Genomic DNA, 15,469 nt, shown 5'->3' on the forward strand with positions numbered 1-15,469 from the left:
ATTTTTGTCCCCTGATTTTTGACAAGTACCAAATCATGTCCTCTGAACTTTTCTGGCCGCTAATTAGATTTAAGGACTTTTGTCCAATTTCATTCAATTTTACTTATTTGGTGATTGTCCAAGTACTAAAATATGTTTCCCAGACTTTGATATCTAACAAATTATACTACTTGAACTTTGACATGTCCCAAATTATATTCCCTGAATTTTATCCATGTTAGACCTTTTTTTACTAAAATTGGAAAAAAGTACCCTTAAATTCAACAATCTCAATAGTTCAAGGAAAATTTTAAAGTCTTAAAAGTTTAGGGGATATAATTTGATACATGCCAAAATTTGGGAGAGAAAAATTCTAATTAACTAGCCTAATAATTAAATTAAAATATATAAGTATCAATACTCACTACAAAAACAGCTACTTTTAGTGACAATTTTTTAGTCACAACATAATTTTTTTGTGACTAAATATGACTTTTAGTCACAACAAAATGTTACTTGTGACTAAAACATAGTATTTAGTTACAAATTGTCACTAATTTAGTTTTAGTCACAACAAGTATTGTGACTACTTGTTGTGACTAAAGATACATTTAGTCACAACAAATTGTAATTTTTGTGACTAATACTTTTATCCACGGACTTTTTAGTCACAATATAGGAATCATGATTTATAATTAGTCACAATTTTTTCGCTTTTAGTCACAAGTTTTGCAAATTAACAGTACATGAGTAGAGACAAACGTACACTTGCGGGATGAAAACCGAGTTTTTGCAAATGTCAATTATATATACGAAAATATAAAACTGTATGCGTCTGCAGAAGCAGAAAGTAATTCTGTTACCGCAGAAACCAGTTTTGCAGTGACAAAACAAAACAGACAGAATATAAAATATTTGCAGAAAAATATATAACTTGACACAAAAGATTTATACGTGGTATCAGTGTTCTCCCGAACACTCCTAGCCCACGGGGCCACGCCCAGAGAATGAAATCAATTGATAAAGTATCAAAATTACAAAGACAATTGACTTAAACAAGTTTAGACTCCCTCTAAAGTATTGTCGCAATCCTTTGTAATCCACTTTATGAATCTGACTTCTTGAAACACCTTCAAGCCCGAACTCCCTTCGTCTTTGAAGTGTGAGTGCTTACTTCCTCCCGAAGTAAGGCTTCAACAAGTCTTCTCCCGAAGACCAAGTGCTTACTTCCTCCCGAAGTAAGGCTTTATCAAGTCTTCTCACGAAGACCAATCTCTTGTTCAATCAAGTTGTTCTTCACAAACTCTAGGACAAAGTAAGAACAGAAATAAAATACTAGAACCTAGATGAACAACTAGGCTCTCACAAAACAAAGAAACTCTCTTCTCTCAAATAAGATAAGTGCAAAAAATGAATAATGGAAGAGCTAATTCGAATGGCTGCTCTCTAGGCTCTATTTATAGAACATAGAAACTTTAGAGACAGTCACAAGATCGAATCTACAGCTGTACAAAAACTTTTCTAAGAAAACATGATCTGCAACATCAGATTCCGATGCTGACGCAACAGATTAGACCAGAAACGGGAAACTTGCTCTAATCGGGTCCGATCCTCTATTAATGCTTGATTCCTGCAAAAAACAGATAAGATATTCTGATTGTATCAAGATACAATCGAAATCAATAAGGAAAAGGCAATAATCAAAGTTTCCTTAAAAAAGACAACTTTCCATAAGCAATAGCTGAAATGTGTATAACTTTCCTAAGAAAGAAAAGAGCAACTAAAACCGAAAACTCAAGGTAAGAATTCGGGTATGTATGCAAAACAATCTTATCATTAATGAAAAAATATTTTGTTAACTAATTTACCAAAAAAAGACTTTACACGGGAAATTATCTTTTCTTGTAAAGATTGTCTCTACGTGGCAACTTTTTACGAGACTGTACTCGTATTTCTAGACGAAAAATCGCACTATAACATATAATCTCTTCGCTTGCTTTGCTCAAGATTGACTCCCATCGAAGTTTTTTTTGAAAAAAAAATAATAAATTTAAGTGCAAAATTTTAACAAAATGAAAAGTCAAACCCCTAACCTCACCAATTATAACATTAAATTCCTTATTGCCAGGCCAAGTTCTTTTTTTTTTTTTTTTTTTTTTTGAAAAGCAAGGTTAATATTATAAGAAATACCTACTGGCCCAAACAAAATACATCACTTGACATAGAGACGATCTCTAAATATCCAATAAAGTTTACAGCTAATGCTCTTTTGGCAACATAATAAGCCATAAAATTAGAAAAAATCTATGAGTTCTAGTAATAAAATTACAGTCTAACAACAAATTAGAATCATTCAAAAAGGCACAGTAACATAATTTTGCACCTCCTAACTACTTGGCATGATTCCCTTCGTAACATTAATCACAATCTCTGAATCACTTCCAACTATTACATATTTATGCTTTTGATCCACTGCTGAATTCAAAGCCAACAGACAAGTCTCACCTATAGACAAAGTTAGTTTATTGTTATAAGAATGTATTAATTTATATTTATATAAACATTATTAATTAAAAATTTTAAAAATTAGATTATCACTTTTTCTTTCACATCACACATTCCAATTCTCACTACATTTTTGTGACTGCTATACCTTCTCATTTTACTTTGTAGTTAATCAAAAAAATTCTTCATTTTTCTCTTATTCTTGAAAAGAAAAAAAAAATATCCCCATAATTTTACGTGGCTTTGGCCCTATTTTTGGCCCCAAATATATATTAGAGATTTTGTTTTTGTTTAATTTGGAAAAGTGAATATGCCAAAAGAAAAAGACTTTGGTGAAGTCATAATCTAATTTTGCATAGCAAGTGAGTGGTGTATTATTAGTAAGAAAATAAAAATAAATAATGGTGTCAGATTCCCACTACTGAACAGTACGGATAATGATATATGATTTGAATAACAACCACGTGTTTTTTGCAACCCTAGGCTTAGCTTAAATAGATTGGGGTCTGTTTCTGAATACAGTTCTGTACTGTTCAGTACCTGTACGGTTCATACAATTCACCAATTTAATTCATCACGTGCCAATATTATTATATTATATGCACCAATCTTATCTTTTATTATTCTTAATATAACATAAATTATTTCACTATAACTCTCCTTTTCTAAAATAAATTAAGGTTAAAGCTTACATATTAGGAAAATTTATATCTTTTTTATTGATGTTTGTTAGAAAAAAAGAAATCGTAATTTACCAAATTAGTTATGTAAAGTTTACAAATTTATAAAAGTTGTTTATAAATATGAAACAGCTAGGAATGAAATTTGTGTTTTTTTAGTTTTTTTTTTTTAAAAAAAAATTATAAGATTTATTAATTAATAAATTCGTTCAAAATAATAGAACGTACTTCAGAGGAACACTCCTCCAACTGAAACACACAACTTGTAGAGAAACAAGAGTCTCTTGCCAAGCAATGAACCAACTTATTTGTAGATCGTTTTACAAAACACAAATTGTGAAAGTATAAAATACCGCTCTGAATCGCTTGGACACACATCAAACTATCTGTTTCCAACATGACTCTATCACACGAATGAATTGCAATCCAACTCAATGTTTCTTTAATGCCTATTATCTCATCAATTTTGGGTTGAACACATCTAATCTTCCCCTTCTTGAATGCTTCTACTATAGAACCATGATGATTCTGAGCTACATAACCCATGCCAAAAGACAAGACCCAAACCAGAAAAAACTAAAAGGAAAAGACTAAAAAATCATATCAAAAGACAAGACTAAAGAACCATGTCAAAAGACAAGAGTAAAGAACCATGTCAAAAGACAAGACTAAAGAACCATGTCTAAAGATAAGACTAATGGAAAAACTAAATTAGTTCCAACACATAAACACGATCACAGCATTAAAATTAATTAAGGAATAAACTCTTTATAATTCTAACCCCATAAGAACATTAATTGGAATTAAACTAATAATATTAAATTAATAAATGAAAACAAAAATCTGAAACGGAGGACGTCGTTGAGCCGAACCGTGTTGGGTTTTATGCCCTAAATAAAACTCATTTCAATATAATCAGATTTACTTATTAATATAGATCAGAAATAACATTTAATGTTGCATGGTTCACATGATTTATTTCATGATTATATGTACATAATGTATAAATTCATCTGAAACCCTTTTCACATACTTGATCTTGTTTATTGTGCCGTCAACACATTGGAAAGTAAACATGACTATGTGAATAAAGTTTTCTAGATTTATCAGACATAGGGTTTTACTGATATGATAATCTACAACAGAGTTTACTTGCATTTGGAGAAGTGCTATAATCTTTTCAGAGCATTGGTTAAAGTAAAGCTCAGGTTGGATGCATGGAGTATGCATCGGAAGGGACCGATATTGAACTTTGACTTAGATTTATTAAACTTACCGTAATATCGCCTAAAAGTTGATCCTAGATCAAATGTTCTTAATCCTGTTATGATTAGGCTCAATCTTGAAAGACTATTCGTGTTCTTTGATTTGTTAGTTAAGCCTACTTTTAGGTCAGGGTGATACGTACATTTTGGGAACACGGTAGTGCAATTGAGTGGGAGCGCTAGCATAAACATGGAATCTATAGCTTCTATCTGGCAAATAGTAAGCAAAGGATGATCTCCTTCGAGCTTGACCAAACGGACATAAATGGTGGAGTACTCATTTTACATAAGCTGAAATATCATTTATACGGGCTCAAGTGTTTTAAGGATAAAATACATTGTAGGGTGTAACGGTAATCTAATCCCTTTACAGTGTAGATCATTCATATAGAGGATCATTGATCACATTAGGATTATAACAATGGATAACTAATGATGCATCTATATGGTGGAACATATAGAGCATTCTATATACTGAGAGTGCAATTCTAAGTTCTATGCGTGGATTCAACGAAGAATTAATAAGTTAGTGAATTTTAGTGCTAAATTCTTGATCTACTTATTGGAAGCTCGGTTATATAGACCCATGGTCCCTGCACTAGTTGAGATAATATTGCTTGTAAGACTCATGTAATTGGTTTTGATTAATCAATTATAATTCTCAAATTAGACTATGTCTATTTGTGAATTTTTCACTAAGTAAGGGCGAAATTGTAAAGAAAGAGTTTTAGGGGCATATTTGTTAATTATGATACTTTGTATGGTTCAATTAATAACTATGATGAATGACAATATTATTTAATAATTATTTATAGTTATTAAATAGTTAGAATTGGCATTTAAATGGTTGAATTAGAAAATTGGCGTTTTTGAGAAAATCAGATGCAGAAAAGATAAAACTGCAAAATTACAAAAAGTGAGACCCAAATCCACTTGTATAGGGCCGGCCACTTTTGTAGGAAATTTAAACTGATATTTTCATTATTTTAATGCCAAATAATTCAAACCTAACCCTAGTGGAATGCTATGAATAGATAGTGAAGGCTTCAGGAAATTTACACTTAAATTTCACACTTCTGATTCAGAAAAAACTGAGCCTCTCTCTCTCTCCCTATCTTTAGCCGCCACTTGCCTATTCTTTTCTTCTTCAATATTTCGAAATTCTTAGTGTGAGAATAGTGCCCACACAGAGCAAGTGATACCTCAACCATAGTGAGGAAGATCGTGAAGAAAGACTTTCAGCAAGAAAGAGTTTTCAGCACTAAAGAATCAGAGAACGACATCTAGGTTCAGATATTGATAATGCTCTGCTACAGAAAGGAATCAAGGCCTAGATATCTGAACGGAAGGAGACATTTAATTCCGCTGCACCCAATGTAAGGTTTACAAAACTTTATATGTGTTTATTTCATCGTTTTAGAAAGTTCATATTTAGGGTGTTAATCAACATACTTGTGAGTAGATCTAAGATCCTGGTAAAATAATTTCCAACAACCGAACCACTCTCAGACGACTGCTTTTGAACCCCTTAAAATTTGTGTTCTTAATTATCAATAAAATTTGTATTATTTTGTATTTTTAAAGAAAAATTCATATTTTACAAAGTTTCTATATTTTAGTTTTTTCCTTAAAAAAATTAAGGAATAATTGAACTTAATACTTAAACCTCAACAAAAAAATAACATATGCATATATTGGATTTTACTAATGTAAAATGACTATAAGGTTACATAATGAAGCACTATCATAACTAATAATGACCACAACCTGACAATTTACATATTCAAATTTATATGTTTTATATATAAACATATATACCTGTGATGTACTTGATAGTTGAGCCATTTATTAAGATATTATGATATGAATAATTGTTATTAGGTATTAGTGGTGTCTAGCACATTCTAAATGTGTTACTTTACGTTTGTTAACGATATTCACAAAAAGTTATTATTAATATATATAGAACCTGATATTTAGTTGGACAAAAAGTAATATTGATACGTAAAAAGGTGCTAGACACTACTGATGTCTTTTAGCGTTTCTTTTTATCAAGGTTATTAGTATACTTAGATTATTTACAATCCGACCCTAGGCTAAGGTGGGCTAGGCTCACGCCTAGGGCTCACTCCTATTAGGAGTCTAAATAAAAAAAAAATTAATAAATATACATATGTTTTTTAATAATTTTTAAAAATATCATTTATTCTTATAAAAAGGGCCTAAAAAGTTATTTTAATAAGGGCCCAAATTAACTCAGGATCGGTCCTGTTCCAATGGTTACACCAATTTGGTGTAAAATCTACACTAATTCAATGTAAATTTTTTTTACTTTTGGTACAACAACTCCAATGTTTTACACCAAACATTACATTAAATATCTCATAAAATAAATATATTTTACTTGAAAGATCTCGTATTTTATATTATTTACATTAATAACCCTGTTATCCCAAAATTTACAAATCTAATGTGGCACTTATACGTGGCATAATCTAGCCAGCTATTTAACATGGCAATGATCTTTCGAGCAGAAGTGTGCCTGACAGGTCCCATACGGAGCTGACATCCATAAGATGCAGATGGTCCATGAAGCCTTTGGCTGGGTCATCAACATGTCGGCCAGAGAAGATAGGAGTAACACCTTGGAAGAGAAGCTCCACAAGTAATCTCACAAGAAAGACAAGTCTCGAAGAAGGCCTGGCCAGGTGATTAACCTGCCGACCAGAAACAACATTGATAGGAGTACCGGAAAAGGCTACACGAGCCTTGATTTCTTCTTCAACAAGCTTCTATAAATATCTCGAATTGAATCCTACAAATTTGGATCCAACCAGTCTATCCGAGAATAAGGAGATTCAAGAGAATGTAACTACACCCTAAAATATAGGGAAATTTGACCTTTAATCACTAATTTTACGGAGCTAAATGTAACAATCTTCCCCTATAAATAGTGAATGAATTCACAAGGGGAAGGGGACTAGACCTAAAATCGTACTCACGCATCAAAGAGCCCTTTGCTAGAAGATATTCTATGTAAACACTGTGACAGTCGTAGCTTGAATTCACTTTGTCTTTCTTAGTGATATGCATGGTATTATCTCAAAAAATAATACAATTAAAAGGGGAGTAGGTCATTACCCATATACAAGGGGGCCAAACCTCCATAAATTTATTTTTTTCTTCTGTCTATTTATTAATCCTAACTCCTTTTTGGTGATTAATGAGTGATTATTTGACTCCAAGTCAGTTGATTATTTTTCCAATTGATATTTTTAGTACTTTCATTGAGAGCTTCAACATTCTTATGAAGATCTCATCTCTTTTCACATAATAATCACCATGGTTCTTACAAGAGGAGCATGTCCACAGAGCCCCAAGATCTGATGGTTGTGGATCCTAATGTCCAAGTTCCACCAACTGGTGACAACTAGGGCAACTCCATCTGTAGGATCAGACCCAGAGGCCCATGACAACTCCAACTTGATAATTCGTCAGCTTTAGATAGCTCAACGAATAGTCTTGTACTATATTCATTGAGCTAAAAAAATAAATAATAACTCAAATTTAGCTCATTTGATAAATTGTTATTTTTATTATATTTTCTTTATATTTTAAAAAATCATGAGCTATAATAACTCAAGTTTACCACACATAATAAAAGTGCTTTTACATGTCCATGTTGTATATAATGTTAAAATTGAAACAATAGTACACAGAGTACATACTTTTAAGGAGGGCTGGACCTCAGTATAGGCGAGCTAGGCCTGTGCCTAGGGCCCACCTAGCTCAGGGGCCCAAAAAAAATTTATCCCTTTTTAGAATTACACATTTTTTAATCAATTTTGAAAAATATTATATTTTTTTCTAAATGAGGGTCCAAAAATATTTTTTTTCCCCATGGCCCACTAAATTTCAAGGCCGGCCCTGCTTCTAAGGAGCATTCGCTAAGAGAAATTTAAAGTAATTTGATTGCCTCGAATATATGGCAATTTTAATTATATTTGGTTTATTTATTTTTGTTCAAAAACTTATTTCTATCTTTAACTTTAAGTACTAAAGGCAACTTTAGAAAGTAGTTTTAGTAGTCATTAAGCTTTTAGATTTTTCTAACAAAGTGTTTTTTTTTTTTTATCAAATCTTTAGATTTATAGTGTGTTTTAAGTGAACACTTTTGAAATTCAATTCATAATATTTCATGGCTGTTATAGGCTCTTAAATGGATGTAAATTATCATAATGGTTACATAATAGAGCAGTTGAACATTTTCTCCATTAGGCTGTGCTTCATGCAACATGTTTTGTGGCACTAGGAGATATGTGGCCTAATGTTACCAGAATTTATAAATTTGAGGTTAATAAGTGATACACGAATATATCAAATCAATTCTAAACCATTTTAATCTCATTTCCATTAATTCAATTATCCTAAGAGCTATATATAATCATATAGCATCAAATTTTAACAATTCAATTGTATCATGGTTACAAATCTTTTACTACAACCGTGACTTATATTTTTACTGAAAACAAATTATATGGTATACTCTCCGAAAAAGTACATATATAATACATGGTATATTTATTGCACTAAATAAATTATACGCTAATTAAGATTTTAACTTTTTAGGTTATTAAAAAAAAATTGGACTATTGAGATAGTTGAATTTAAAGATTTTTGTTTAATTTTATTCAATTTTCTTAATACTATATTGTGCTCCCAAACTTTGATATTTACAAAATTATGTCTCTTAAACTTTAACATGTACAGAATTATGATCCTTAAATTTTAATCCACGTTAGATTTTTTTAGTAAAATTAGACCAAAGCTCTTAAATCTAATAATTTAAGAGCATAATTTGGTACATATCAAAATTTAAGGGATAAAAATTTAAATTAACTTAAATTATATGTACAAATAATATATCGATTTTTATTATTTGAAAAATAAATAACTTTAATCAAATATTTATTTATACCAATAATTTAGAATTAGACATATTAAACATGTTTAGTTTAGGTATAATTTTTCATTTTGGAAATCATATAATAAAATAATAAATATATAAGCGGGGCACAAGATGGCCCTACGCCCAACCAAGTGGCCAACAATCAATATACTAATAAATTTAGCATTGTGCCGTATATTAGATTTGCTCCAACAACAAAAATCTTTGCTTCTCTTTCAAAAAAAAAAAATATAATAATACAAAGTCTACCAATATGCTTCATGCAAAACATGGGAAAAATAAAATTTAAAAAAAAAAAAAAAACAGAACATAAGTCCAAAATACACCCAATAAAATTTCGAATAATTATATAATACACTCATTTTTTTTTTGTAAATTTTTACATTTTTATGTTTAATTTTTTTAGTATTCTATAAAAACAACACTAAAATAACAAAAAAATTACATAAAAGTAATAGAAAAACAACATCAAAACAATAATAAAACAACAACAAAAAATAACATATAGTTAATAAAAAATCAACAATAAATTAAAAGAAGTACAACATAAAAATACATCAAAAGACCGTAAAATCTGTAAATAAAATTGTAAAAATCATTAAAAAATATTAAAATTTCGTGCAACCATATTTTTATAATTTTTGTGTATTTGTGAAGTAATCTCATAAAATTATTTTCACAATCTTATACATTATAATTATTTACCACTACTAAAATTTTTAGAAATTTAAATAATTTTTACTATCAAAAAATTATTTACCTCACAAATATATTTTTTTTGGAAGAAACCTCACAAATATATTTAAATATATATATAAAGTGATATGTTTAACAAAATATAAATAAATTTTATTTTTGGCATTATTAATTATTTAATTTTTTTTTAAAAAAAAAACCACCATAAACAAAATAATTGTGCCAAAAGACTTTTCTAGATTGTATCAAAATCCATTACTTAACTACAAATATGTCCTAAATTATCTATCAAATTTTAGTTTTAAGAGAACTGAAGTATTGGAAAAATAAATAAATAAAAGAAAGAAAGATAAACTTCTTTCAGTTGTATTAACAGAATTTGGGCTATTAAGTTGGGTGTATAAATATAGTATAAGACAAGGTCAAGAAAAGGAAAGCTTAACTGTTAAAGATACTAATAATCATGCTTAAACAATGCTCTTTACACTTTTATCTTTTGATCTTTACATATTCATAGCAACTCACACATACTCAAAACATATCCCTTTTATATTAAATATATTACCTATTTTAATAACCAAATATCCAACAACAAAGCAAATATGTAAACTTAACAATACAAAAATTGAATGATATTTTCAAATCATTCTTTCTTTCCTATCTTAATTTCTTAAACAAGGAATTAATATCTACATAGGACATAGTTTCATAATAAATATATATAAATATATATAGATAGATTGTAACTCAATTACATACATGCACAATGCCTTGAAGCATGTTCAAATTTTATGACATATATATACAAAGGAAAAACCATCATAAGATTACACTAAAAGAAGAAAAAGAAGAAGAAGAAGAAGAAGAAGAAGCTAGTTTGGCTTGATGGGAGCTGGAAAAGAATCTGGAAACTAGTCGAATGAGCTCAGCTCCTCTCAAAACTCGACCTTTTTTTTTAACTAAAACATAAGACTAACCAACAACAAGAAAAAAGAAAGGTTTTTTTTCTGCATTTTCTTTAACAAAGGTTGCAGCTTTAGTGGGGAGCCTTAAAATGTCCCAACAAAGAGCTCTACTACTTACTTGATGAACTCTTTTCCTACCCAATTCTTTAACCTATCGGGTATCGCCGCCAACTTTGGATGTTAAGGCTACCCTGAGCTGTTCCTGCGTGTAAAACCGACTCCCCATTTTCACTGTTGCTTGTTGGATCATCAAATCGTTAACTACTGAGACACTGGCATGGTGAACATCCAAGTCTAGCTCCATTAGAGCTGCCATTACCCTTGCAGCTGGGTGGTTCTTCTTACTACATTGAATCCTAATCATGGCATCCCAACCTATGATTTTCACGTCTATATCCAAATCTATAAGCTTGCTTCCACCACCAAGGTTAGACACCATCGAAAGGTCTTGATCAGCTGACGAAGAACGCGAATCTTTGCTAGCTAATTCCCTTTTCATAGAATCCATTTGTTTCTGGAGATCCTCCTTGTCTGTTTCTGTAGTTTGAAGCTTCGATTTGAGCTCGTTGATGTAAGAAATCGCGTCGCCGAGTAGGGAAGCTTTGTCCATCTTTGAAACGTTGGGAACAACAGCTCTAAGAGCATAAAACCTCTGGTTAAGCTTCTCTCTTCTCTGTCTTTCAGCTTCAACATGATTCAATGGCTCTTCTCTTCCATTAGCTGGCTTTCTACCTCTCTTTCTGGGCCTTTTCTCTGGCTCTACTACTCTGCTACTGTCAGCTTCTCTAACCACCGAAGCTTCAAGATCAGAGTGGTCAGAATCACCTGTTCCACCGCTCGATTTTATGACACCACTGGATGGTAAAACAACCCCAGAAGTAAAAGATAACATCCCTTCTTCGTTATTACTTCCCCTTGAAGTTGGAGATTTCTTCTTCTTATTAGTACCATTAGTAGTGGTGTTGTTGATGTTGTTGTTGTTTTCTTCTGCTGCGAATTGGGATTGCCCAGAAAACAAATTCCCATTAGCACTGTAAGAACTCCTCTTACTTTCCCCAAAATTCAATATCTCCCCTGATTCAGGCTTCAAGGAATGAGAATTTCCGTTGTTCTTGACACTGTTCCCATCAAATCCATAATCAGAGAAATTCAATTCTTTGGTGAAAAAGCTTTGGGTAGTCTGTGCTTGTTGTTGTCTCTGAATCGTGCTGGGATTGTCGGTCAAGCTACTAGAGCTAGGGTTTTCGAACTGGACAGTTGATTTAGAAGTCTGTTGCTGGTTTGTTGAGCTCGGAACCGAAGCCGACGGAGCTGCTCCGGTGGTTACAGAATCTTTTACTTCGACGGTGGTAGAAGTTGGGTCATTAAGCCAAAACGAAGGATCGTTTTCTCCTTGATCAGGAGCTCCACCACCGCTTAAAAGACAAGAACCAACTTCAAGATTACTGAAATTAAACAAGAATCTAACCTTGTTCATCAGATCCGAGCTCTGGAAGATGACTTCTGTAGACCCTAATTCCACAACACCATTCTCAGAAGGAATACAAACTATCGTCTGTAACCCAAAGATCTGACCTTGTCGAGCCCTCTCACATGTCGAAGAGGTTAGGTTATCTCTTCCCGTAACCCAAACAGGGTTTGAATTGAAAAACGCCTGACCAGGTAACCCGCCGCCATTAACGAACGACTGAGTCATCGAAACCAAAAAGAACCACTCCGTATCAGTAACTTCCTCATCAACAGCCTCATCCGGCGCCGGAGCGGATCCAGAAATCAAAGAATTAAGCTCACGAAGGACTTTTTTCCGGTGCTCCTGTTCAGCAGGAGAAGAGTAAGACGCCTTAGCCTTACCTCTCCCTTTATCTTCTTCACCCTTGTAATACCCATCACCCCAACCAAGAACAGAAGCACCAGAATAATCATACGAAGACTGCCAGAAAATCGCGTAAGTCCAGCTCTCCCGTGCTCCTTCAATCAAAGCCTGGAGTCGTTGCTGAAGAGTCTCCTGGTTAAAAGGCGCAACCTGAGGAGGAGGAGGAGGGGGAAGAGGAGGAGGTTGTTGTTGTTGTTGAGGGGCGGCGGAAGTGGAAGCGGCGGAGTGAAGGGGTTGAAGGGGTTGGGTTGAGGTGGTGGTGGTGGTGGTGGGTGTAGCAGCAGCCCATAAAGAAGAAAGATCTGAAGAACTCATGAAAGCTTCCATCATGGAAGCGTTGTCGTCAGTCCAGAGATTCATGGTGGATTGTATTCTGTAGTCCGTCATTCATACAACGGAAATGGGTTTAGAGAGAGAAAACGGCGGCAGAGAAGAAAGAGAGAGAGAAAGAAAGATGATGATGATATGGGATTGGTGGTTTGCTTTGCTGAATTATTATAATTATTTATTATTATTATTTATTTTTAATAATAATAATAATAATACATATCTGAATTTTGGAGCTCACTTTGATGATGATGATGATGATGAGCAGTTATTGGTTTTATTTTTAATATTTGATAATAATAATAAGAAGTAGAGTTGGAGAAGTGAGTTTGGATTGGGTGGTAGTGGTGGTATTAGGAGAAGTTATTTGAAGAGAAGAAAGGTTTGGATGAAAACGAGTAAATGAAATGAAATGAAATGAAAGTGAGTGTAATAATAATAATAATAATAATAATAATAATAATAATAAGGGGAGTTATATTTGCACCCCTTAAACTTATAAATACACCCTATTATTAAAAAAAATATAAACTTAAATAATTTTTAAAAATTACTCTTAATATTTTTTTAAAATTTTTTCTTCACATTATTTTATGTTAATCTTAATACTTATTTTGATTTTATTTTCATAATTTTTTCTAACTCATGTGTATTTTTTTTTTATTTTTCTCTTAAAAAATTTCACATAATTTTTTATTTTAATTTTTTTATCATAATATTTAAAATACACTTTATTTTTGTTTGATAGGTATATTTTTTAAGAATATGAATTTAAAGAAAAAAGTTAAAAAAAATTAGTACAATTAAAAATATAAATTTTATATAAAACAAAAATTATCAAAATGGGGTGCCTTTAAAACTTTTTGGGGTGTAAATAAAATTTTCCTAATAATAATAAGAAGAAGAAGAGTTTTGGGAAGGAGTGTGGGACAGATGAGTTGGCGGTTTCTACGAAACTGGCCATACTTACTTTACTCCCCACTATTTACAAGTATTTTTCTAATTTTTATTTAATTAAAATAAATGTAGTGGATATTATAGTAATATTGTTATTAGTATTATGGAATTTTATTTACGCTCCAAAAATTTTTAAATACACCTAATTTAATAATTTTTATTTTATATAAAATTTATATCTTTAATTTTACTGAGTATTTTTAACTTTTTTCTTTCAATTTATATTCTTAAAAAATATACCTATCAAACAAAATTAAATTACATTTTAAAAATTATGACAAAAAAATTATATGAAATTTTCTTAGAAAAAAATAAAAAAATATATACATGAGTTAGAAAAAATTATAAAAATAAAATCAAAATAGGTATTGAAATTAACATAAAATAATGTGAGGAAAAAAAATTAAAAAATATTAAGAATAATTTTTAAAAATTATTTAAGTTTATATTTTTTTTAATAATGGGGTGTATTTATAATTTTATAGGGTGCAAACATAACTCCCCTTAGTATTATTATAAGTGGCATTTTAGGATTAATTAGTAATATTCTCAACTAGTTCTTTTCTTAAATTATATGAGATTTAATATTTAATTATACTAATAGCAATATGACACTAAAGCATCACTAATAATAAAACTTTAGAGGATGCTTAGTGAGGTAGACATATTATGTGGCAAAATATTGAGATGCTATAACATTAAAGACAAAAGAATGATATCTAAAAATTTACATAGATGTTATGTTGTGGCATTGATGTTATTCATTTGTTTTTAATAAAAAAATAAAGCTAAAAAGTAGAGCTGAGCATTGGTCAGTTTAGTCGGTTTTTTTCTATATAAAAATCTGAAATTCAATTTTCGGTATGGATTAGTGCAATTTGAAAACCGACCGATCAATTCAGAACCTATCTTAAAACCGGCCGTTTTGAACCTCAGTTTGGTCGGTTTAAACTGCCCAAACCGAATTTTTTTTTTTTAAAAAAAAAAATGATCCAATTTATTCTATAAACACATTATTCTATATTTTACAACAACAAACATACAAATTAATTGTTCAAAAACTAATTATCTTATTCTTTTAACTTTAATATTAATAAAATAATAATATATTATTTTTATATATTATTAGTAAGTATAATACATGAAAAAAAAACTTAATAAATTAGTATATATATGTATATAACGGTCGGTTTCGATTTTTTCGGTCAGTTTATTAACTGTCAATGGTTTTTTCGTTTTCGTCGGTTTCGATT

At 30.8% G+C, this 15,469-nt stretch overlaps 1 protein-coding gene across 1 annotated transcript; it reads right to left on the reverse strand.

The window, feature by feature from the left end:
- Positions 1–10,798: 10,798 nt before the first annotated feature.
- LOC115717079 (transcription factor MYC2) lies at positions 10,799–13,679 on the reverse strand. The gene has a single exon (XM_030646017.2). It carries the CDS (start codon positions 13,317–13,319, stop codon positions 11,211–11,213), a length of 2,109 nt encoding a protein of 702 aa, XP_030501877.1. The 5' UTR covers positions 13,320–13,679; the 3' UTR covers positions 10,799–11,210.
- Positions 13,680–15,469: the final 1,790 nt, after the last annotated feature.

The sequence above is a fragment of the Cannabis sativa genome, chromosome 5 (assembly GCF_029168945.1).
Source record: "Cannabis sativa cultivar Pink pepper isolate KNU-18-1 chromosome 5, ASM2916894v1, whole genome shotgun sequence".
Lineage (NCBI taxonomy): Eukaryota > Viridiplantae > Streptophyta > Magnoliopsida > Rosales > Cannabaceae > Cannabis > Cannabis sativa.

Coding starts and splice junctions, on each gene's coding strand:
- LOC115717079 (XM_030646017.2), bottom strand. CDS start 13,319: ATGACGGACTACAGAATACAATCCACCATGAATCTCTGGACTGACGAC.